The following is a 26,131-nucleotide window of genomic DNA, read 5'->3' as shown; positions in this document are numbered from 1 at the left end:
CCCCACCCCCAATCCTCACCCTGCCAGGTCTAGAGTTGTTGTCATAGTATTTCTCATTCTTGACTTCTTTTCCCCTTGATGGTTAAGTCTCTTTTGTTTCACTATTTCTTAACCGGGGTCTCTTACAACAGAAGATCCTAAGGACTAAAATAAGAAAACAGAAAACTAAATGTTATTTTTATACCGTAACTTGAGTCTATTGCCAAAATCTGGAAATCCCTCCCATACCTGATGAGTCTGCATCTCAGAACCATGGAGCCATCAGAAGGAACTGTGGACCTGACTTGTAGTCTAACCTGGCGAAGTAGGGGGTGGTTGTCTCCCCAAGGTGGGGCTCAGCCTCCATCCTCCCTCTGCAGATAATACCTTGTCCTCAAGATAGCCTTCCTCCACAGCGCTGTCTGTCCTGCACTCTGCCTTTTAAGTGCGTCTTCCCTTTTTCTGGACTGGACTGTCCTTTGATTCCTTGACTAACCGAGACTCCAGCACGTCCTCTGGACAGGCTGGAGAATTTTGCTGCTCCCTTTTGCTTCTGTTTACACAAATGAAATTTTCCTGTTTCCCACTAGGGCATGTGAGTGGGTAGCATGGGCTTTTCTTTTTCTACCCCTCTCTTGAGATACTGGGGTTCAGCTTGTCTTGCAGGACTGGAAAAGAAGTGGGTTCTAGTTTTGTCCTTGCTGACCTTGAAGCAAGGCCCCCTCTTTCTTTGACTGTTCTTTTTTTCTTCTTGCATTATTGCTTGGGATGGGGGAATTTGAACCTCCGTGTACAGGTTCCCCTTCTGAGGAGCCTGAGGTTAGGTTTGCCCTACTCTGATCATGAAGCCATGATATTTTAGATCTAACCCAGGCTTAGAGGCCAGCTGGAAAAAGGAAGGTCTGAACCCTGGCCTATGGAGTCAAAACCAGGAGCCCTTGTACAGAGCCAGATTTGCTATGCAAATAGTCCAGGTTCAGTTGTGGCTGGCTACATTGTTCAGCAATTTCCCAACAGGTAGCACAAACATTCCTTATGGAAAAAGCCCAGGACTGTTGAGTAGTTCCTCCTGTCCTTTTTTTCTGCTGGCTACAGTATGGAGTGCCCCATGGGCACAGGCCCAGCCGAAGAACAGAACGGAGGGCTCTGGGAAGAGGCAGCTCACTGGAGAGCCTACATTCCTTACACAAGTGCCTAAACAGAGTGATGCCAACACTCCATCCGCCCTGTCCATCGCCTTCATAGACAGTCTACTTCATGTTCCGTCACCCTTTGGGGAGGGAGCTCTTCGCAGACAGCGTGCTGTCAACTTGGGTACATTTGGGGGCTTGGATTAAGGGCACTACTCCAGGAGGGTCTAGTCATTCACCAGCATTTGCAGATGCCCATAGGGAACAGGTGGCAGTCACAACTCCCAGCAACAAGTTTTTGTTCTCTCCTTTCTTCTTTGCCTCACTCTCTCCAGTTGGGTTTTAAGCTAAAATGAAAGGCAGTTTCAGTCCTTTGGAATTTACGTGCCATCTAAAAGCAAGAGAATGCTGGGCATGATGGCCCACGTCTATAGTTCTGTTGTCTCAGCACTAAGGCTGAAGCAGAAGATTTGCAAGTTCAGGGTCCACCTGGGCTGCTCAGTGATTCCAGGTCAGTGTGTACTACGTAGCAAGACTATGTGTCCATTAAAAAAGATGGAGAAAAATGACTTGGGTGATATCTTGCAGTGACTATTTAAACAGTTCTATGAGATTTAACTACTGACCGTGCAGGTTCTTCTCATTTAAAGGCAGTATCACATTAAAAAGTGTTGCCAAGCCTCAGCTTGTTTGAATTTGGTTTAAGTGGTGTGTTGTACGGAGCTCTGGGAGGATTCCAACCTCATCCTCGACAGATCTTTCTCCTCTTCCCTCCCCCCCCCCCAAATGTTTGGCTTTCCCTTTCCTCTTCTCGCCTTCCTTGGCTTCCTTTTCCTTCTCCTTCCCTCAGCTTGCTTGCTGGCTGGCCTGCCTGCCTGTCTGCCTGTGTGATAATGAATTCTCTGCATGGCTACAATGATCCCACTGTCATTTGGCAAGGTCAGGCTGAGCTCATTGACTACAGAAGACCAAAAAGCTGTTTCTCATGCCCGGTGGTGTTAGCCCTGGGTTGCACTGTCCTCAAGCTTCCACTGGGTTAGAGCAGCAGGGCTGTCTAAGGGACAAAATCAGTAAGGTCTCTGGCAGTTTCAAGGCCTCCCTATTCTGTGGAGAGGGTAGGAAAGAGGTGGAGGAGAGCGATGCTTTGACGTCAGTCCAGTGTGCCCTATTGGTTGAGGTGCTATTGCCAGCCCGTTGGGATAGGCCTGGAGCTATTACCGGGAACTTACGCTTGGACTATGAAGTTGAACATAAGTATGAAACTGAAAATCTGGTTCTCAACTGCAACATAGCTCCTCTGTGGCCGAGCAGCAATGTTTTTGAACAGTTTTCTTTTTAACCAGAATTCTGTGGATGATGCCAGGGACATAGTTTTCTTACTTGGGAAAGTCTACAAGGCTGCTCAGTGTTGTAGACCTGGCATCAGGCATCACAGAGGAGGGTGGAATTTCTTCCCTATCAGGGTAGAAGAGTCACCTCTAACCTAGCCAAAAGGCGGTTTTTGGGAATTTATGTCGGGAGTAAAAGTTTCGTTTTGGTTTTCATTTCATTTTATTTTTTTGGTTTTTGTTTTTGTTTTTGTTTTTAATGTACTGGGCTTTAGATAACCCAGGACGGTAGTTAATTATGCCTTCCTTGGGCAGGGATCATGGCAGGGATATGCAAGGCACTCTAATACTTACTTAGCCCTCTAAGCAGACTGGGAAAGGGGGATTTTCTGGTTTTCTCTTTCTCCCCACTTACTAGGACTTGCCTTCTCCCTGAGCCACGAGAGAGAGGCTGGGTTGGTGCTCTCCCCTTACTCTGCTCCTACTGACGTAGAACCTCTGGCTGCTGTACGATAGCCCAGGAAAGGGAACGGAAAGGATGGGCTCAAAACAATAATGTAAGGAAGGCTGATTGCCTTCCTTTAAAAGGGAAATCAGAAACTCTCCAAGAATTGTGTAAGTAAAGAAAATGTGTCTGAATGCACTGAGAGTCCTCTAGTGTCATAGCAATAAGGAAAAATGAATTGACTTCCTGTGCACACAGTCCAACCTGATTGGTGTGTGATGTTGCACTTAGCAGCCGTGTGGTGGACATGTGTGACTTCTCTGGGTTTCACTTTATTTTCTAAACTTTTTATTCCTCTCAAGTCCAGCATGGATGGGGAGATGTCCCTGGAGCCCCGCAGCTGTGTACTTGTTTGCATTTGTTTCCCATTGAGACTTGTGTTTGTGTCCTGCTTTGAGCTGTCCCCTGTCCCGTCCATTGTGAAATTATCCCAGCAGCTGTAATGTACAGTTCCCTTCTCAAGCAAGCAACAGCAGCACAATCCTGTGTTTTATAAAGACAACAGTGGCTTTTATTTCTAATGTGCAGTCTCTTTTTCTTTTCCTACCACAAAATAAGTGGTTGGTATTAATTGCATCTCTGGGTTTTGGGATGGAAAAGTAGATCTCAGTGCAGTCTCACTGCACAGGGTCTCCAAGTATTCTTCACAGACATGCAAAAAACACTGCCGGGGGGTAATGTGGGAGGAGGGAGTAGGTACAATTCAAAAATGAGAAAAATGGGATGTCTTTAAAGTTTCTTGGGGAGATCATTGGTCACCTAATCCCCTGGTACAAAGCATTACAAGTGACTGCACTGCAGCTGTGAAGACAGCCATTAGGGCAGATTTGAGAAGCAGGGCAGAAGGTGAAGAGGATGTCAGGACTGATGGGAGGGAGAGTAGTAGAGTGTAGTGCTTACGTCTCTGCTTGAACATGGCGTACTGAGACATTCTTACCAAGACAGGATCAGTGAGACTATAAAAGGCATGTAGCACATCTCCTGATAAAGGATAAGTAGCCGCACTTAAAAGTTTTCTTTGAGGGTTTGAGGGTTCCGGTGACCCTCAAATTCACAATCTCCTGAGCTCTACTTCCCGTGTACTGGAATTGGAGGCCTGTCCTAACCTGCCAGCCTCCAGGATCTTGAGATTCCAGTGGGGAATAGTTAAAGTTTCCAATAAACATAGTCTTGGTGCTTAGGCAGGATAGGAAACCACTGGTTCAATTACAGGATTCACACTGGGTAATGGTGGCTAAGGCCTCAGGTGCACGGGAAACAGCTTGCAAAGAGATCCAATGTCCAGCCAGCCTTGTGGATCCAGAGGAGGCAGAAGCTAGGTGACAGCCAAGTCACCACTAGATAAACTGCTAACTTCTTTTGGGCTGGTTTAAATAAAGTGGAGAAAAATACAACAAAAAGGAATTTTGGACTTCCAAATACCACCAGATAACACCACTGCTTTCAGATTTCTCTAGTTAGGAGAAGAAAGCATTCTTATTTTGTCCCTAACAAGTTTTATGGACTGTGTGCAGGTACACCAGGCAGAACCTAGCTTGCTGTGCTTACTGCTAAAACTTGTCTTCTCCAGGAATGTCAATCCCTAGGAACAGAAACTACATTCTACTCTGTCATCTCAAGACAACAGCAGATGATACCAAGGGAGAGAGGTTTAGGAATGAGTGAAATGAGCTAGAGATGATGAGTATTGAGGGGGCAAATCAGGAAATGATACTGAGGCATGTTCGGTACTACACACTTTAAATCCCAGCATTTGGGAGACAGAGACTGGTTATCTCTGATTTAAGGCCAGCCTGATAGATATGGTGAGTTCCATCCAGGACAGTCAGAGCAACCTAGTAAGACCCTATCTCAAAACAAACCAACACAAAAATCCTCCACAGAATGGAGTCTATAATCCTGAACTTCATGTAAGCCAAAATACAATGTTCCAGCATCTTCAGGTAAGGAGAGTAGGAGAAAAGCTCTGTGTCAGCATATTTTCAAATACTTTCACTCCCAACTTCAGGGGTTCCTTGGCTTCATACCTTAAGCTGGTACCTATAGCTGGCTTGAAAGGTCTGGTGTCTTCCCTAATACTAGAACACTGATTTCTCAACGCTGGAGAAGATGGTTCAGAGAAGGATTCTGGCAGAGAGCCCAAGGAGGAATTATCACTGGTAGACAAGTGTACATATGATAGGTCTAGCAGTCCTCTGAAGGCCAAGTACTATGACTTTGCAAATTCTAACGCTAAGCCTGTGGTTACCACCTGTCAGATTCCTTTAAGACACCATGATCCTTCCAGCTTCGAAGCTTACAGCAAGTTGGTTGGATTTGAACAACATATTCCTGGGTAAAATACGATTTATTTTGTTTTGGTTTTTCAAGATAGGGTTTCTCTGTGAACCAGAGTCCTAACTGCCTTGGAGTCACATGTTGACTTCAAACTCTGAGCTGGTATTAAAGGTGTGCCCTACCACCATCCAGTGACACAGAAGTTTTTGCTTTTCTATTTCGAAAGACTTAGCAATTGGTTGCTTCTCAAAGATACCTAACATGACTTAACTGTCATGTCCTGGAGTCCCAAGTTGCGATTGAAGTCCTATGTTTAGATATCTGTTTTAGTATTGGTTGAACAATCTTCCCTCTTACCTTATTAGTAAAGATATGATGTAGCTTATGATGTACCATGAGGCAAAGTAAGGAAGGATATGTGGCTATTTCTTGCCTTAGAATCTTCGGCAGTTAGGGTTTGGAGGTTAACGTTACAGTGGAAGACAGTTCTAAGCCTTGCCGTGCTTTACCAGGCTGCTGTCAGCATCACTTCCGTAATGATGCATTAAGATACCAAATTATCTCATTTTCCAGACATTCTTTTGGCTATAGGCTGAGGAAGGCTTACAAGCTTGGGAAGATACTCAGAGAACGTGAAAGAAGCAATCCTTCAAAGGAGCTGTGTCAGAATATAGAAGGACCCCCCCCCACACACACACACACACATGCTGCAGTGTTTCATTCTAAAACAAGGAAGTCTTCCTCTGGATGCCCTAGCAATTCAGGCTTCATGTCTCACTGGATCATCTCATGCCACTGGCAAAGCAAAGTCATCCTTTGTAAGACTTAACTTAATGGGCGTTATCCTTTGAATCATAGGGACTAGGAAAGTTAGTTGTATCTAACAAGTCAGAAGCAGGTAAGGACTGTTGGTTGGATGCCCTGGCTTGTGAATAGCAAACAGCCTCATGTGTTTTTTAAGATTTATTTCATGTATGTGGAGCACACTGTCGCTATCTTCAGACACACCAGAAGAGAGCATCAGATCCCATTACAGATGGTTGTGAGCTACCATGTGGTTGCTGGGAATTGAACTCAAGACCTCTGGAAGAATAGTCAGTGCTCTTAACCACTGAGCTATCTCTCCAGCCCACTCCATGTGTTCTTACAGTATCTTGTATTGTGGTCGTTGCAAATGCTACAAGTACAAGTCATTGCGGAAAGGACTGGTGGAGGCTCCCATTGTTTACTGATGTGTCTTACCTAACACAGGAAGTAGATTACAGAAGCACTGGGGGCCTAGGATAACAGTGGCGATTGGGAAGAAAGTGAGCGCTCTTAAATTCCCGAGTCTCACTTGTTGGCCTCAAGGTCTTACCACATGTTAAAGTAGGAAGTTCAGCATTCTACCCTTGAAATGCATCGAGTATTTGGTATTTTAATGTGCTTTGCTCTGTTGACTCATGTATCCACTCTGTTTGCTCTCCTGATATTTTTGTTAAGTTGCTCATATAGTTTACTCATTTTAAAATTCGGTTGCTTGTCTTAATGAACCATAAAAGCATATAAAATTCAAGAAATAAGTTATTTGTTGGATATAGTAATTTTTCCTAATCCATGGCTTGCCTTTTCATTTTGAGTAGAAAAAAACTTCCATTTTTATGTCCAATTTATTAATTTAAAGTTAAATTTATTGCCTTTCTAACTTCTGTAGTTCATGCCCTTTTCATAGTATTTAAAGAAAATCTGGATTGTCTGGCTGAGGTGGCGGCTGGTGCACACTGATTCCTCTGCACGCAAGATTTTGGACTATTCTATAGTTCTTCCTTCAGAGAACAGCCAATGCCATCAGGGATAAGGCCAGAGTTTTGTCCTACTTCTTGAGCCCTATCCTTGAAAACCATCCAACAAACAATTACTTAATGTGCTCGAATAGGACAGCAACAAGCATTGCTCTAAGCACTGAAGGTGTGGCAGTTATCAAGACACACAAGACTTTATGTCCTGAAGACTCATTTGGAAATCAGTTACCCCAAATAGTATTTGGTCAGGGGAAAGCCTCATGCAACTTTTTATTGGCAACAATCTCCTAGACATTTTTTGCCTCCCAACTTTAAAATTTAATTTGTGAGCTTTTCATGTGAGCTTACTCTAAAACAGTGTGGTTCTGAATAGCAGAAGTAGATGGGAACCCATCAGAGACATTTGTTGAATTGTATTGATTCCAAGGGCCCAAATCTTCCTCCAGTGTTTAAAACAAACAAACAAACAAACAAACAAAAGACAGCACCTTTGAAGAGATGGGTCAGTGGTTTAAGAGCACTGGCTGTTCTTCCAGAGAACCTGCGTGATACCCAGCAACCACATGATTGTTCACAACTGTCTTAACTCCAGTTCCAGGGATATGTCACCCTCTTCTGGCCTCTCTGGACACCAGACTCCCACATACATAGACCAGATGCCACCACACACATTTTAAAACAAACAAAACAAATGCTGGTTGTCACCATACCATGTTTTCTGGAAGCTAGCTGAGCTTGCATTCTTTCAAAGAACTAGTTCTGGAGTCAAGAGATAAGGGTATGATAGGTCCTTGCACAAGTCTGAGATTGTATATAATCAGAGTTTGAACATGACTTCTGAGACGTGCTCAGTCATCTGGGGATTTGGTATTTTAAAGTTGGGAAGACGCTCTTCAATCAACAGGACATGAGAATCAGTGTGTCAGATGTGGCTTGGAGTCCCTTCCATTTACTAAACATTTATTACATAGTCAGCACATTTATTAAGTGCTTCAGAATCGTAACCAATTGGAAATATCTTTGTTACTAACACTTGGGAGGGTTGTTTTCTGTGCATTGTACATGTTGGTCTTTTATGATGAGGAAACTAAAGTTCAAAGATAAAAGTGACTAATCCAAAAACTCAGAATGGGGGGAGAGATACTGAAAATAAACTATTCCTCAATTTTCTTTAAAAAGATGAAATATATGTCTAAACATTACTGGTTCACTGGGACACAGCAAAAAATAGTGAATCATTCCGAAGCCTGTATGAAGTAGTATCTGGTTTCACGAAGGCAAGTATTTTTAAAGGATGAACTATTTGCTTCATAATAAGATGGATCTAGTCTCCCAAAGGTTCCAAGTCAGCAGGAAAGCACCAAGCCGTATGGGGAAAACGAGGCTGACCAGTTTAGCTGTAAAAAGTCTTCAGTCCAGAAGAAGAGAAAGGGTAGGGCCCCGTTGCAAGTGTTTTAACACCAGAAAGTAGTTTAGGTTCCTCAAGAGTATTAGGAGACTGTTTAAACATAAAATTAATTCCTCTGGTATTCATGTAACATCCCGTTCCTTATTCATCTGTTTAAAAACTGTATTGAACTTGTGGTCACCGCCTAGTACACGTGCTCCAAGAGGGTGTGGCAGATGGAGCCTGGAGGGAGGATGTCCTTGGCTGGTCACTGGCCACTCTCAGGTAGGCTGTACCTCAGGTAAGCTCCGCGGGCTGGCAGCGACATCGCCTCAGGCAGCGATCCCCACCCGGGTGGCTGGCACGGGGAAAGCTGGCCTCTCCCTCGGGATTGTCACCGTCAGGCACAGCGGGTGCAGGGCGGCTCCGCCCCGGCCAGGCACCGGCTCGCCCGCCCACAGCTACCCAGAGGTTGCTCCCGCAGGGCTCTGCCTGGAGGCGAGCTGCAGACCCGGAGAGAGAGCTGGGTGCGATTCTGAGAGCGGAACTGACGCGTGCGGGCTTCCGGGGGCGACCGGGGAGAGCGAGCGGCGGCGGGGCGGCTGGCGGGTCGCGGAGGTGCAGGCGTCAGCAGCTGTAGGCGACGCAAGTTCCGGACCCGGCTCCAGCGTCCTCAGCTCCCGACCGTCGCCGCTCTTACCTGTCTCCCGACAGTGCCTCTTCTACCCCGAGCTTTCAGAGGGCGTCCGCTCCTCACCTCTGTGGTGGCACCTTTCTCTCGTGAAGCACTCCCCCCAGCTCCATGAATGGAAATCGGCTCCGCAGGTGAGTCGAGCTGCTAGACAGGGCAGGTGGGGTCGTCACCTGGAGGATGTCCCCTGAGCATCCTTGCTCCTTCCACTTCAGGTGCTGTCAGTGCACATAGTGAGGGAGTTGCTGGTTTTTCAGGCCCAACGCGGGTAGCCTCACCACAGCCCCGCACCTACTCTCTTGGGGTCACTGAGTTGGCGAAACTACAAGGAGGGGTTAAGTTTGGGGTTATCTAGATGACGCCCCTCTAGAGTGCTCCCCCGCCCCGCCCCCCAGGATGTAGAGGAGTTTGCCCTTGCTTTTGTGTTGGAAATATAAAGTGCGCTTGTCCTTTAACCAGGTCGTGTGTCCCATGGATGCAGGATGCAGGACAAGTCAGTCATCACCCTTATCTACCTTTTAATGTAGTTTGGGGATACTCTGAGATAACCAGCATGATTAAGTTTATAATTGGTGCTCAAGGAACGTCAGATGCAAGATGGCATTGCTTCCACCTCTGGTTCTGTGTTTGTGGCAGTGAGGTGTGTAGTTTCTGAGGAGCTTGGAGATGTCCTGTCGGGCTGAACCACTGCTTATGTAGAAGGTAGATCTTCAGAATGCTGACACTGTTTCCCGTCCCCACCCCCCCTCCACCCCCGTTGTTTACTCCCTACAACAGCAGTTGCCATATACCTGGAAAGCTGAAATTTAGGATTTGTCTCTTGAGGGGGGAAAAATGGAGGTCTTGAGAAAGGAAGCCAACCTAGACAGTGCTTGTCTTTAAAAAGGAAAAAGTAGTCAGTGGTTCTAAAGTCATTGATAGAGTTCCATGGAATAGGAGTTACATAAATGGTCTGCTTGCTTGGCCGCCACTTTGTTCTCTCGTTTGAAAGTTCTCTTCAGGGTTGGGGACTTAACTCAGCTGTCGATCCTGCAAGCCCAAGGCCCTGAGTTCGATCCTCAGCTGGGGGTGGGGAGTGGGGAAGAAAGTTCTCTTCGTCCCTAAGATCAGTAATGTACTTATTCATATATTTGGGGGACTTTCTTGTTATTATGTTCTAGCAAGTCCCTGGATTTCATATCTCATCTTGCCAGTTTGAAAGGTCCCCAAATATAAGGAAAAAGACCCCGAGAAATTAAAACTAGCGACATAGACATAGCCTTCAAGTAGGTTGAGAACATAATTTCAAAAGGATACAAAAAGCCATTTGTTGCAGTAAATATTTAAAAAAATAACAGGCATTTCCTTTATTACATGGGCTTTCTGCTTAGTTTCTGACCTTTCTATGTTCTTTTTTTCCCCCATATTTTCTTAACAGCGAAATTTGTCTAGACTGTGTAGCTTTAGACTCTTACTGCCAAGTTGTATATTTCCAGACTGTATTTTCCCTGTTTTAAAATTTTACATCCCATTTGTACTGCTTTTATTTTATAAGATACCTGATTATTCTGGCTGTCTGATTTTTACATAGCTACCCTGTTTTCGAGCCTGGGAAACTAAATATGAATTAAAGGTTTGGTTATTCATCTACCTAAAACTTTTGAAAATGTTTTTCCAAAACTGAGTATTTCCCCTATTTGGGCTTTTCACATGCAAATATTGACATGTATTGATTACTTGTGATCAGGCCACCTAATCAGCTGATACAGTTAGCTAAGCATGACTCTGAAAATAAAATGTACCTTTTCTTTTTGGGTGTTGTTTTGATGAAATACAGAGCAATGGATATGTGTCCACATCAGGGCGGATATAGTTAAGATTTATTAATTAGCTTGGCAGTGGTGGCTCACACCTTCGGTCCCAGCATCCAGCAGGCAGAGATGGTTCAGTCTCTGAGTTGGAGGCCAGCCTGGTCTATCTAGAGAATTCCAGGCCAGCTGGGGCTACATAATGAGACCCTGTTTAAACAACCAACCAAACAACAAAACAACCAAATTGTTGTTAATTGGATAAAAACAACCAACCATGCTTGGCCATCTTGAAACATAAACTTTGTTTGTTCTTCAGTGAAGTTTATGTGTGACTGGCTGTTGTTTAATATCAGGTCCAAGGTAAGGTTATTATCATCAAAAATGATTTTTTTGGCTGGGAGTGGTGACCCATGACTTTAACCTCAGCACCTGAAAGGCAGAGAGGCAGGTGGATCTCTGTGAGTTTGAGTTCCAGGGAGACCCTTTCAAAAGAGAGAGGGGAAGGGGAGGAGGAGGGAGGAAGGAAGGAGGGAGGAGGAGGGGAAGGAGGGAGGGAGGAGGAAGGGAAGGAGTGCAATAGAGCACATCAAATACAAATATGTAATTATTTAATGATAGAGCAATCCTCATTTATTCTTCCTTTCCGGTTCACATGAAGATCTCCTTGTGTAGATTAAAGATGTATGCACCATGCCTAGCTCTGTAAGCCATTTTGTCTTATACAGTCTACTAATTTAGTACCACCTGAACTTCGATTTAACAACAACAACAAAATAGGGATAATTTGTTGGGTTTTTTTTTTGTTGTTGTTGTTGGATTTTTTAAAATTTACATTTCATATGTTATCCCCTTTCCCAGTTTCCCCTCTCCCCATGCTTCTATGAAGGTGCTCCCCCATCCATCTACCCATCCTGGCGTTCCCCTACACTGGGACACCAAGCCTTCACAGGAACAAGGACCTCTCCTCCCACTGATGTCTGACAAGGCCATCCTCTGCTACATAAGCAGCTGGAGCCATGGGTCTCTCCATGTGTTCTCTTTGATTGGTGGTTTAGTCCCTGGGAGCTCTGGGGAATCTGGTTGGCTGATATTGTTGTTCTTCCTATGAGGTTGTATACCTCTTCTCTCCAGTCCCCTTAAGTTAAATTTTTAATTTTTCTCTGAATATAGTTGTCTTAGAGCCCTGTATTTCTTTTATTGAAAATGTTTGAGTCAGAAGCCAGCAAGATGCCTGGCTTAGTGAGTAAAAGTAAAGGCACTTGCAGCCAAGCCTGATCCAGATCTCATATGCAAGGAGAGAACTGACTCCTCAGAGTTGTCCCATCCCCCCACATACAGAGACACATACACAAACACAGAGACACACATACACTGAACAAACAAACAGTGTGGGGAGGGAAACAGCTCATTTGGGACTAAATTTCAGAACAAAAGCTGATGTAAAGAAAGCTGAAGTAAATCAAGAAGGAGACTCGGAGTCTGGTATGATGGGTGTTCCTGTCATCGCAGCGTTCTGGAAGCCTGAGAGAGAATGTGACTTGGAAGCCATCTTGGGCTACATAGTGAGACTCCAACTCAAAATAAAAGGGAGGGTTCGAAGAGGAAGTTGACAATTAGAGATTCAAAATAACTGACATGCACAGCGCCATCCAATTCTCAGCTTAGTATTTAAAGCAACCTATCACTTTGGGAAGTATTCATTACTATAAACATTATATATATATAACTTGCTTTGGGGGGAGGGAGAAATGTCATATTGCCCCTTTGTGTGGTGGTTGTGAATTTGGAAGTACTAAAAAAAAAATTTCCTGCTGTATTATCACTTAAAATTTTGTTGCTGCTGTTGTCCTGAAATGGCCATTATGACATTTTAGGATTTGCTACTTAAGACTGGGCATCTTGAATTACAAAAACCATACAAGGTTATTTTGATTATTGTTTTAGAATTTAATTTCTACCAGTAATAGGGTACTCTGAGAGAATATTAAAAAGGAGACAAATACCACTTCTTTTAATGAAATTATGCTTGTAGTATGTAAAATAGTTGGTTATACTATAACATTTTTATATATGTATATAACATACTTTGAATATAATCACCCACTTTTTTTCTCGTAAATAAAGAATTTAGGGCCCAGTATGGTGACCAGCACTCGGAAGGTATAGGCAGGTTCTCTGAGTTTATAACTGCATAGTCTACATTGTGAGTTTCAGATCAGTCAGGACTATAGAGTGATGTCAAAGACTTTAAAGAAGTCAAAACAAAGCATTTAACTTAAAATGTAGTCTTATAAACATAATGAAAATATTAAAAAAAAACCCAGGAGCCTGTTACTATGAAACAACTAATTTTTACTTTTAAAAATCAAATTAGAAACTAGTCAACCATAACCAAGCTGCCTTGAAAAACAGCTAAAATGAATGAAAAGATACATAAATTCCTTTTCCTTTTATTCTTTAGGTAAATTTTGCCTAATAAGTTGGTATTCATATATGTTAGTTTATATTCTTCATTGGGAACACTATATTTGTTTGGTTCTCTAAGCCTGGTCAAACAGCATGCCAAGAGGCCTGGGGCCCTATAAAGGGGAAAGTTCCTGGAAGAGTTCTCTCCTGTATATGGAAAACCCTAGCTCAGAGAGAAATTCTTGCCAGATTGTCTTTAGCTGTTGGATTCCAGCTGAAAGTTATCTTACTTTAATATAGATACCTAGTTTCATTTGGTTTCTAAATTCTTAGAATACTATACCTGAAAGACAAACTGAAATCTGTGTTTTTGTTAATTTAACAAAACCTTTTCTTACAGCACTTAAATCTTAAAAGTAAGTTGTTTTAAATAGTTAACATATAAGAGGGAAAAAAGGCTGAATTTATAGATCTGTTTTCAGGAACATCAAACTAAAAAGATAATTTATTCGCAAATGATTTTGGTTTTAGCCTTTTATAGTTTCAGAGTGCCAGAATGAACATTTACCAGACATTTCTACTTTCTAACTCACTTGTCTGGAATACTCATTCTTGGCTCATTAACAAAACAGATGTGAGAAAGAATATTGTGTGTTTTTCTACTATAATGATTTTGCTGTTAGGATGTATAAACAGCCTTTCTGTGTTTGGTGTTTCTGTGGTTTCTGCCATTATCTATGTTAATATGAATGACTTTCTTTGGCTAGCCAATGCTTAAAAAAAAAAAAAAAAAAAGACTATTGAGATTCAAACAACTAATGCCTTCTCTTACATTATAAATGTGGATTTCTGTGGATTGATTAGCAAACAGTTAAAATGAATGAAAAGAAATAGAAATGATGTCCTTTAATTTGGGCAAATTTTGCTTGATATGTTGGCATTAATATATATTAGTTTATGTAATATATGTAATTTATTAGTTTATATTTGTATTGATTTTGTGGTTTGGTTCATACATTTGTCTAGAATATTAGTTTAAGAAAATAATCTGGAAGTATTCATTTTATATATCATACAGTTATTTTATCCTTTTTATAATTTTAAAATTCTTAGGAAATCAGAAATTATTTATAAACTATAAACATGAATAAATGAAACATTTTTAGATTTTTTTATACTTAAAAAATTCACAATAAATTTATGTACTATTTTAGTTTTATTTAACACAATTCTGATGCACTTTTGAATTTTAAATCTTCTAAAAACTTAAGTTATGCATAATATTTACTTGAATTTTAAAAATAGTTAATGAATAGATTGCAAAATGGGTTACTTAATATTTACTCTTATTCTTAAGGGAGAAAATTCTTTAAAGGTTTCCTCCCTATATTAGCATCTGAAGCAGTTAACCCTTACCAGGTTTAATATTGTATATGTGATTGTTTAGGTATAGTGAATATGACTACCAGTGCTGTCTTTCTTGGTGAGTTTATGTATGGATAAATAAATGGAATTTGAAATTAGCAAATATGAGCTTACTAGACATTCTGTACTAATGTGTACTAGTATGAGTTTGAAGGCATAAAATCATATCATTATTTTAAATTTGAAGACGAACTTAATACATTTACTTTTGTGAAACAGAGACATATTTTTAACTGTATACTAATCAATACATATTCCTTGTTTTAAAAAGCCAAACTATATAGGAATGCAAAATAACATTGTGTAACAATATTATCCTAACCTTCACATAAGACTATCAGTCTGGAGTGGTGGTGAATGATTGTAATCCTAAAGCAAGTATAGAGGGGCTTACCTTAAAGAAAGGAATGTTGCCAGCAATGGTGGTGCACACCTTTGGAAGCCGGAGGAGTTCTGTGAGTTTGAGGCCAATCTGGTCTACAGAGCAAGTTCTAAGACAGCCAGAGCTGCACAGAGAAACCCTGTGGGGGTGGGGCAGGAGGGAGAGAAAAAGAAGTTTGCCTGTTTGTCATGTTGCTTTACTCCTATCTTTCCTATTAAATCATGTGTCATGAATATTCCCACTGTGTCATTATTTATACCTATGTGACAACAATGATGACTTTTAAGGGTATATATATTTAATTTTTAATGTTATTTAATCAGTCTTAGAGGTGATAGTTTAGTTTTTTTTTTTTTCCCCAGTTTTTCTTCATTATAAATGAGCTTTGGCCAAGTATCTTGGTATACATAGTATGCAGATATTTGAGTACTAGTTCAGTGTTGCCTGGTGTATAAATTCCTAAAAATAAAATTGGCGGAGCAGGTATTCTATGAATATTAAAGCAAAAGTTTCCATAATTTGAGGCTGGAGTGATGGCTCAGTGAATAGGAGCACTGGTTGCTCCTTCAGAAGACCTGGGTTCGATTCCCAGGATCCATGTGGAGAAACCCTGTCTCAATGTATACATTAAATTATTAAAAATTACCAGGTAAGCCAGTGAGATGGCTCAGCTGGTAAATGTGCTTGTCACTAAGCCTGACGACCTGAGTTCAGTCCCCAGGACTCCACATGATGGAAGGAGAGAGCTGACTCCCACATGCTGTTTTCTGACCTCCATAAATAAATATAAGAACCTAAATTTTTATGCTATTAGAACACAAAAATATACTCAGCCAAAATAGAAAAAGAGAAAAAAATTTCTTGCATCTTTATTTTTAAAAAGAGAGATACATGTTCAGATTTTTAAGAGCATTTTGGAACAAAACTATATGAATATATTTTTGTCAGTACTTGATTTTTTTTTAAGGTTTGATAGTATGCATTGAAATCTTACTAGTTACCATAAGCATAAAGTACACGTAAAACTAAACGTAACATGAAAATGATCAAAGTTTTCTTGGTGTGTATAGATTGAACATAATGATTTTTAAAAGAGAAAATTTTAATGAAATTAGAACTATACATGACGGAAGACACACTAAAGCCAATATTCAGGAAGCATTTTCCAGAAGCGTATCACCACCCTCAGCTAGACTGTTTTTTTCAACTATGGTAAAATACACATACCATTAAATTTATCTTCTGTACACTTAAATGTACAGTTCACCAGTGATAAAGTACATTCACACTATTGTGAAGATAGTCACTAGAATTCTTTTCCTCTTGGAAAACTGAAACTGACTCCCCCTTGGCTCCTGCCATAGCCCCTAACAACTACATTTCTTCCTGTCTTGTTTATTTTTGTTTGCTTGTTTTGTTTCCTGTTTGTTTATTTGTTTTGTTTTTGAGACAGGGATTCTTTGTGTCGCCCTGGCTGCCCTGGAACTCACTCTGTAGACCAGGCTGCTCTCCAACTTAGAGATTTTCCTGCCTCAGCTGCCTCCTGAGTGCTGGGTTAAAGGTGTGCACCACCACCTGTCTTCTTCCTGTCTTTAAAACAAAGCAAAAGCCCATTTATTTTCTATTTTGTGTCGGGAAGGATGTGTACGTGCTACCCATTAGAGGCAACATGTAGAGTTGATTCTGGCTTTCCATCCTGTGGGTCTTGGGAATCAAACTCGGGTTGTCAACTTCAGCAGCGAGTACCTTTGCCCACGGAACCAACTTGCTGACCCTTTCTCTCATTTTCTTATAGAAGTTATATGTATATAAGGTGGTAGCACAGTGCTTGTCGTTTTGTAACTAGCTATTTCGTTTAACATTATGTCCTAAAGTTGGTCTTGGTTGTAGTATGTGTAAAGAATTTTTTTCTCAGGCTGAATATTTTGCTAATAGGTGTATCTTCCACACCTATTCATACATCCATAAACATTTAAGTTGCTTTTTATCTTTTTTGCTGTTGTAAATAATGCTCCAATAAACATGGGTGTTAAATTATCTCTGTTCAGGTTTTTCCTTTCAATTCTTAAAACACACGCAAACACACACTCATATGCATCCCTCCCCTAAAGGAGAGTTACTGGATCATATAATCAATCCCAACATTGATGAAGCAAGTATCTATGTCAGGGCTTATGAGATTAAGTACATTTAACACCAAGTCTAAGGATCTGAGTTCAGTTCTTAGGACCTACATGGTAGAAGGGGAGAAGTGATTCTTGAAAGTTGCTCTCCGACCTCCACACATATACAATGGCAGGCATATGTGCACCCTTCCACAGACATACTAATAATAGAAGATTCTCAACAGCACAAAAATGTTAACACTCATTGTACCATATGCTACTCTGTTATTTTCGAGGTTCACTTCAGTTATTTATACATGTATGCGTGAGTCCTGTGGCAGCAAAAATAATGTATATATAACGTATATATAATGTATATAGGTGTCCACAGAGGCCAGAAGAAGGCATCAGATCTCTGGAGCTGGGATCATAGGTAGTTGTGACCAACATAACATGCATGGTGGGAACTGAAGTGAAATCCCCTGCAAGAGCAATCTATGTTCATAACAGTTTAGACATCTCTCCAGCCCATACTTTTGCTATTTTTCCACTGTACGTGTGTGTGTGTGTGTGTGTGTGTGTGTGTGTGTGTTTGTATTTTTTAAAGATTACTGTATGTGAATATGAGAGTTTTACCTGTACCGTGTGCATGGCTAGTGTCCAAGGAGGTCAAGTTGTAAGATTCTCTGATACTAGAATTATAGGTGATTATGAACCTCTATGTGGGTGCTGGAAACTGAACTTGGGTCCACTACAAGGGCAACATGTGCTCTTGACCACTGAGCCATCTCTCCAGCACCTCCACCTTATTTTTCTGAGATGCTTTATCACTGAACCTGAAGCTCGAGGTCTCAGCTAGACTGGCTGGCACACAGGTCCCTGGGACCTCCTGTCTGCCTTGAGTGCTGGGATTCTAGGCACACCTAATGTTTACCTGAGTTTTCCCCAAACCCAAATTCAAGTCCTTGTGTTTCCACAGTGAACACGTCTTTCACTGAGCCATCTCTCTAGTCCCCTTTTTACTTCTTACCTGAAGTTGTGTTCTTTAGTTTCTTTGCCATTTTCATCTTGGGTTTGGGTCTTACTTTACTCTAGATGTGTTTTACTGTTGGCATGATGCTCCTTGGGTCTGATATGCACTGGATTACTTGAGTTTGCATAGTTTATCTGTCTCTCTTTTCCAGAGCATAGTTATTTGTTTTTAATGAAGAGAATGAGATGAGAGGAAAGAAATTGAAATATTAGGAATAATGTCACCTTTCAGGACCAAGTTTAAACATTTATCAGCTGTACCAATAGTTCTAACCTACTATAAGATTATATGAACTTGAGTTTTAACTGTGTGAAACCTTTTTCTCCTCCCTCACAGGACCCATTGGGGCCCAGCCCCTACTCATAGTGCCCAGAAGACCTGGGTATGGCACTATGGGCAAACCCATTAAACTGTTGGCTAACTGTTTTCAAGTTGAAATCCCAAAGATTGATGTCTACCTCTATGAGGTAGACATCAAACCAGACAAGTGTCCTCGAAGAGTGAACAGGTAAGAACCGTGGAGTTTAGCTGACATTTGCTATCTGTATTTGCTGTAGTAAATTAGTAATGACTATATCTTACATATTTGAATAACAATAGCATTAACACTTTGACCAGGAATACATGGATAATTTGTTCTGACATTTGTACTTCAGCAGTAGATGACACGAAATCTTCAAATGTCCTTCAGATTACCCCATTTTATACGAGCTTACATGTTACTTGGGTGGTAATAAAGTTTAAGCATTGGCGGTATACGCCTTAATCTCGGCATTTGGGAAGTAGAGACAAGTGGATCTCTGAGTTTAAGGCTAGCCAGGGATACAAAGTGAATTCAGGACAGCCAGGACTACACAGGGAAATCCTGTCCTGAAGAGGAAGGTGGGCTGTGATGGGGATGAAGAGTAAATTTAAAAAAAAAATTGTAAGAACAAGCAAAGACTTGTGAACATAGTTTAAGGAAAGTCTAAAGTAACAATGTTTGGAAAAGATATAAAAATCTGATTAGATTAAAATATAACATATATATAATACACATGTAATATTAAATATGAGTATGTAATATTTATATGATTATATGTACATATACTTATATGTGCAATAGATTATTTTTTTAAAGAGTTATTTATTTTATGTATTAGTGCTCTATCTATATATAAACCTGCAGAAATTGAACTCTGGACCTCTGGAAAGAGCAATAGTCTTTCAATATATTATTATATATTTATTATTTGCATATGCAATATATATTTGAATATCTATTCCTGAAAGAGAAAGCACCATTGAACAAAAGACAAAACAAAAAGGTTCAAGCCACGCTTGCATGTTGTTTGTAATCTAGCCAAGCATGCCTAGCGTGTCTTTTGTGTTGCTGTTAGGTAGCTCCTTCTATGTCAGTCTAAGTGTTGGCTTACAGACATAGGTCACTGTGGGCCTTTTTTCAATTCCTTCTGAACAGTACTAAAATAGCTAAGGGTCAAAATGAAGCTGTTAGTTCTAGCTAACCCTTTTAAAATGGATAAAGCTACATCTAATTGTTGCTTTCTAATGTAAAGGTTGTGTTGCTACCATCTATAATGTCAAAGTTATCTTCTTTTTGAGCGACTGAGCTTTTCTGATAACTCTTGAGCATGAGGTGTTTCTTGTTCTTATACCACATGCACAGATATGTAACAGTAAGGCATTAATAACAAAGTTTGCACTGTAGTCAGAGGCTTTCTCTTGGCCAGATACCCAGAAAATGCTGTGAGTCATTCTGTGAGTCAGCTTCTTGCAGACTTGCTTTCTACACTTATTTTCTGCTTTTGGGTATATGTGTTGGCTTCATCTACTTGTTTGTTTGTTCATTTGTTTGTTTTGATTAAAATGACTATTTTGTGGCTGAAGAGATGGCTCAGCAGTTAAAAGCACTGGCTGCTTTAGGTAGTTCCCAATCATCTGCTACTCCATTCCTGAGGGAAATCCAACACTCTTCGGGCGTCTGTGGGTACCAGGCAACACATGATGCATAGATGTACATGCAGGCAAAACACTTACACACATAAATACATTCTTTAAGTATATTTTTTAAAAAAGATGACCGGGGCTGGAAAGATGGCTCAGTGGTTAAGAGCACTGACTGCTCTTCCAGAGGTCCTGAGTTCGAATCCCAGAAACCACATGGTGGCTCACAACCATCTGTAATGAGATCAGATGCCCTTTCTGGTGTGTCTGAATACAACTACAGTGTACTTATAATAAATAAATAAATAAATAAATAAATAAATAAATAAATAAATAAATAAATCTTTTTAAAAAATAACCATTTGGTAAGAGAGCAGGTTTAATATGTACATCTAAAACCGTGTGTGCTTTTAAAGAAGTGAGTGGTCACAATAACTTAACTTCAGATATTTTAGAAATAGGACCTCAATTCTGTCCAGCTAAATTTATATGGGAATGGTACAGATTTCTTTAAGGTCTTTCAATGTAGGAATGGAATACTTGTTCATTAAGTAGAGTTTACTAGCTGTTTTCTGAGAGGCTTTGCCAGAGCCTGAGAAATACTCAATTCTCAACCAACCATTGGTCTGAGAATGGGGTCCCCAATAGGGGAGTTATAAAGAGGACTGAAGGAGCTGAAGGGGTTTGCAACCCCAAAAGAACAATACCAATCAACCAGACCTCCCAGAGACTAAACCACCAACCAAAGAGTACACATGGAGGGACCCATGGCTCCAGCAGCATATGTAGCAGAGGGTGGCCTTATCAGGTATCAACAAGAGAAGTCCTTGGCCCTATGAAGGCTCAACACCCCAGTGTTTAAGAATGCCAGGGTAGGGGAGATGGGAGGGAGTTGGTGGATGGGAGGGGGGATGGGATAGCGGGATTCCAGAAGGGAAACCAGAAAAGGGGATAACATTTGAAATATAAGTAAAGAAAATATCGGGAAAAAAAAGTTAGCGTTTACAGCGTGGCACCACTAAAACGCAGACAGTGAGAGCTGAGGGAAGAGTGGGAAGGGAGGCTGTAGCCTTTTACCAGACTCAACATACTCAGGCAAGTTTCATCTTCAGAATAATTGCCAGAAAAATTCTAAATTTTAAACTGTAGCTTGAAGTTCTGGAAAGAAGAAAAGACTTATTTTCTGCGAGAATTCTCCCTTCCCTAGACTAAGCTGACTAGTGAAAGAAAGCCATTGAAACGTAGGTAAAACTTAGCTCCATTTACTTAAATTTTCTTTCCAAAATTATTTTCTTAAATACTCTTTTTAAGTTAAAATGTTGGGCTGATTGGCGTAGCATAAACGACACAGGCCTTTAGCCCTCATACAGAAGCAAAGGAAGGTGGGTCTCCGGGTTCCAGACAGTCTGGTCTGCATAGCAAGTTCCAGTTCAGTCAGCTACACAGTAAGATCCCATCTAAATCAAACAAACAAACAAACTGCTGGCAAGATTGCTTAGTGGGGGGCTGGAGAGATAGAGGTTTTGAGTTCAATTCCCAGCAACCAGATGGTGGCTCACAACCATCTGTAATAGGATCTGATGCCCTCTTCACAGCCACAACTCATATAAATATAATAATAAATCCATCTTTTTTAAAAAAAAAAAGATTGCTTGGGTAAAGGCCCCTGTTGCCATACCTGATTACCTGAGAGCCACATGGTAGGAGGAGAGAACCAGTTACAAATTGTCCTCTGGTCTCCATTTGCATGCCATGGCACATGCACCTACCCATGTACATACATACATAAACACACAATAAATGATATCATTTAAACTTTTAAATTAAAATGTGCAAGCTTAAATTTTTCTCAACCCTACTTGTAATATGGGTTCTTAAAATGTTTTAACCCCCCCCCCTTCTAGCCCACCACCCAGCAGAGGCAGTGGAAAAGAAAGATTATTAGGGGAACTGGACCTGTTTAGAAGTTGTTCTTTGGAGCAAATCCAATCTGTGTGGTCAGGAGATCAGCAGCTCAGTTCACAGGATTCAGCAGCGGCAGCTCCATCCATTTGCAAGTCCTTCACAAATATGTCAGCAGTCTAGTTGAGTAGGGTTGGGATAGCAAGCACAAGTCATCAGCAGTGGCACAACCTAACAGAAACACCAAGGCCTCAGCCAAATCCGCACAAGTCAGAAGGAGCAATTGGGCCAGACATTCTTTGCCATGCTTCTCAATGAAGCCAAGGCACAAGACTAGGAGGCGTTGCAGAGCTAGATATAGAAGCCTCACAGTCCCTTGAGTCCTATTTCTATAAACTCCTTTCACACATCACCTGTCCTCCTTGGGGCTTGCCTCATCATGAGTCTGTCTCAGCTGACATCACTCTCTCTGCCCATCAGCCTGAGTCTGAGGAAGAAGCAAGAAGACGCCAGAACACCAGCAGAAGTTAGCAGAGCTCAGCTACACAATGTAAGCTGAACCACTACATGTGCGTCATTAGCGAGGACACTCATTTTTGTTTATCATGTGTCCTTTCACATGATTGCTTTAGCAGAACATCCTCTCACCTGTGTCTGCTTCAGGAAAACACTCCGCCACGGCTTTGCCCCAGCAAAACACCATCCGATACAACTGACTCTCCAAAGAAACCAGAATTTCCACTTCAAAAATGTTATGTGGTTTAGTTATATAGTTTCACGTCTTATAAAGCTAAGAAATTGTTTTAATGGTATACACAAATGTTCTGCTAAAAATTCTGCATTTGGATAAAAAAATAAATCAAGAGACTCTATTTCCACCTTGTCCACTTGTACTGTTACAATAGAAAACAGATATTCCATAACTATACTATACTGAACCCCAGTTAAAGTTCTCATAATTGCCAGAAATTGCCATTGGTATTAGAATGTTTGACACTTAGAATGTTGGCTTACACTTGTAATCCAGCAGGAAGGAAGGCTGAAGTAGGTGGCTTGGTATGAATTTGATGCCGGCTTTAGTCTATAGAGTGATAATCTGTTATTACTTATAAAAGAAAAGAGAAAAACAGTTTATTATATTTGATGATAATGCATGGTGGTCTATCCAATTATTATTTGAAGAACCTTTGTTATACTTGAAGCATATTTGTGAGGGTCTCTCAGAGGGCTCAAAGTATTTGTTTTGCAAGCATGAGGACCTGAGTTCAATCCCTTAGGTTCAATCCACACTCATGCACACACATGTGCACATTTGCACACCCATGCACACTTGCACACCCCACACATATATACACATACATACAAATTCTTACTTTAAATAATTTAAATAAATTCCAACTGATGAGCATGGTTTTGTTTGTATTTTTGCTTTTGCATAATTGTAATTTTAACATTTTAATATTTCACTGTCATAAGATTTCTGTTGCTGTGATGAAACACCATGACCAAAAAAGCAAGTTGGGGAGGAAAGGATTTATTTGGCTTACACTTCCATGTCACCATCAAGGGAAGTCAGGGCAGAAACTTGAACAGGGCAGGAACGTAAAGGCAGGAGCTGATGCAGAGGCCATGGATGCTTCATGCTCCTCATAGCTTGCTCAACCTGCTTTTTTATAGAAACCAGGACCACCAGCCTAGGGATGGCACCACCCACAATGGGCTAGGTCCTCCCTCATCAATCACTAAGAAAGTGCCTTACAGGCTTTCTTATAGCCTGAACTTATAGAGGCATTTCCTTAAATGAGGTTCCCTCTCAGACGATTTTTAGCTTGTCAAGGTGACATAAAACTAGCCGCCACGATTAATGATTTTCATTGAGGCATCTGCATGTATGTATATCTTTTGGCTTTATTGTGTGTCTATGAGTGTTTTATATGAATGTCTGTGCACCAAGTGTATGCCTACAGACAGTTTTGAGCTACCTACCATGTGGGTGCTAAAAACTGAACCCTGGTTCTCTGTAAGGTCAGCAAATGCTTCCTTTATCACCGAGCTTTCTCTAGCTCCATATGTGTCTTACACATGGTCATAGCATTTCTCAACATTGCTTCCTATACTGATTGCTTTCTTTCTTTATGTTGTCTGATTCCCTGGCCTACTAATGCTATCAGGGCATATAATTTTCTTTCTAAATTCTAGCTTCCAAATGTGTGACACTTGTACATCAGTGTCTGGATCATTCATTTAGTATATGACTTGTTCCATCAAATTTCCTCCAGCGGACAGGATCTTGTTTTTCTTCTGGGCTGAGAAATAACATTTCTGTATACATATGTATGTATATGCAAAGATTTTTTAAAAAAATCTAAATGCTTCTAGTTCTAAGCATTTCAGGTAAGGAATATGCAGTCTGTATTGACGTAGTGTTTCTTGAACAGCATCTCAAAAGTATGAAGCCACGGGTGAAAAAAATGGATTAATTCAGTAATATAAAATTATTGGTTCAGTTAAGCAGGTATGTAGTTAAAACAGTTGTGGGCAAAGATTTTTACAGTGACTAATCCTGACTGCAAATTACTATCTAGAATATAAATAGGACATCTTCAGTTCAACGGGAAGAATATAGGAGTCGAGTGGGTGCAAAGGAAACAAACAGGGCATTTGTAGAAGAGCAGAAACGCAGCCAGATGTTCACATTACTTAGTAATGAGTACATTAGTAATGAGCTACATTTAAAAAGGTTTTAAGTTTGCCCATCCGGCTAGCCAATATTAGAAAGCAAAATCTTGACTGAGGTAGGATAAACTAGAACAGTAAAAGGTGTGGATTATTAGAACCAGTTAGATCAGTTTAGTAGTTCACTGTTGATAGTAGTTCATTGATAAAATTCACTTTGACCTATATATACTCCTTCTGGGTACATAGAGGTTAATTCTCACATCAGTTCAGAAGATACACGTGTGGAAATGATGCGCTGCGGCTGTGTTTCTTTTAGAGCTGTCAGTCAGTTAGGTAAGTGAAGGTTCCTGCTGAGAGCATGACTGAATAATGTAGATTATTTCCAGATCAGTCAGAAATGAATCAAGTAAGTTTAAAGTCATTTACAACTGCTTTTCTAGGAGAAGCCTTTGAAAATAATTTTGAAAAGTTACTATTAAAAAACGCAACTGATCTTTCCACAGCAGTATGAATTGATTTTTTTAAAAAATCACATTTAGGGCTAGAGAGATGGCTCAGAGGTTAAGAACACCGACTGCTCTTCCAGAGGTCCTGAGTTCAATTCCCAGCAACCACATGGTGGCCCACAACCATTTGTAATGAGATATGATGCCCTCTTTTGGTGTGTCTGAAGACAGCTACAGTGTACTCATAATAAATAAATCTTTTTTTAAATCACATATAGAAGGTAAAGGTAAGAACGCATAGGAGTACATGGCTTTTCAAGAACATCAGAAGGGATAACTTAGGAGAATAGGCATAGAAAATGGAGCTGGCAGGAAGGACATCCCTTAGCTTAGAGAGGTTTCTGTGCCAAGAGCTTACAACGATGGTGAGCTCAGCTGGGATGAAAGGCATGGGCCACCACACCCAAACCTAAAGCAGGCTTTTGTCGTTTAGGAATAAAAGTATTGCAGAAGGATTTATTTAGCAGTGATAGATTTTCAGTGGGATTGGAGGAGGAAAAAAAAACCTAAAGACATTAAAAACAAACAAAACAAACAAACAAACAAACCTTAAGAAATCCAACTGCTAGAACTGAAGTCTTAATTTAAGGTGGTGGTAATTCAGATCGGAAAGTTACTAATGCAGTGGAGAGGCATGGGCATCAAGTCATCAGGGTTCAAATGGAGGAACTGAGTATGGAGGACCATTAATCAAATAGAAGTAATAACAGAGTACAGCCAGGCCTCAGGCAGGAGTAAAGCTGTTCAGTTCAGCGTCAGCTGCCTGCTTCTCAGATTCGGAAGGTCACCGAAGCAGACCGACTGTCCACTGCTGGAAGAGTTATTAAGGACCTACTGAACTTTGAATCAAATTCTAATAGTAGTTTTCTGATTAAGAGTAT

General features: G+C 40.8%; 1 protein-coding gene across 1 annotated transcript in view; it reads left to right on the top strand.

The window, feature by feature from the left end:
• Positions 1–9,193: 9,193 nt before the first annotated feature.
• LOC308424874 (protein argonaute-3) overlaps positions 9,194–26,131 on the top strand; it is a gene marked incomplete at both ends in the record, with an annotated part of 71,476 nt that continues 54,538 nt past the window's right edge. Inside the window, 2 exons of the mRNA XM_080922062.1 lie at positions 9,194–9,212; positions 18,556–18,727. Of these exons, the coding sequence (XP_080778188.1) occupies positions 9,194–9,212; positions 18,556–18,727 (191 nt within the window). The remainder of the gene's footprint in view (positions 9,213–18,555; positions 18,728–26,131) is intronic.

Source organism: Micromys minutus, assembly GCF_963924665.1.
Source record: "Micromys minutus genome assembly, chromosome: 9".
Classification (NCBI taxonomy): Eukaryota; Metazoa; Chordata; class Mammalia; order Rodentia; family Muridae; genus Micromys; species Micromys minutus.
Note: the sequence above shows the minus strand (reverse complement) of the source record. Positions and strands in the feature narration are given on the sequence as shown.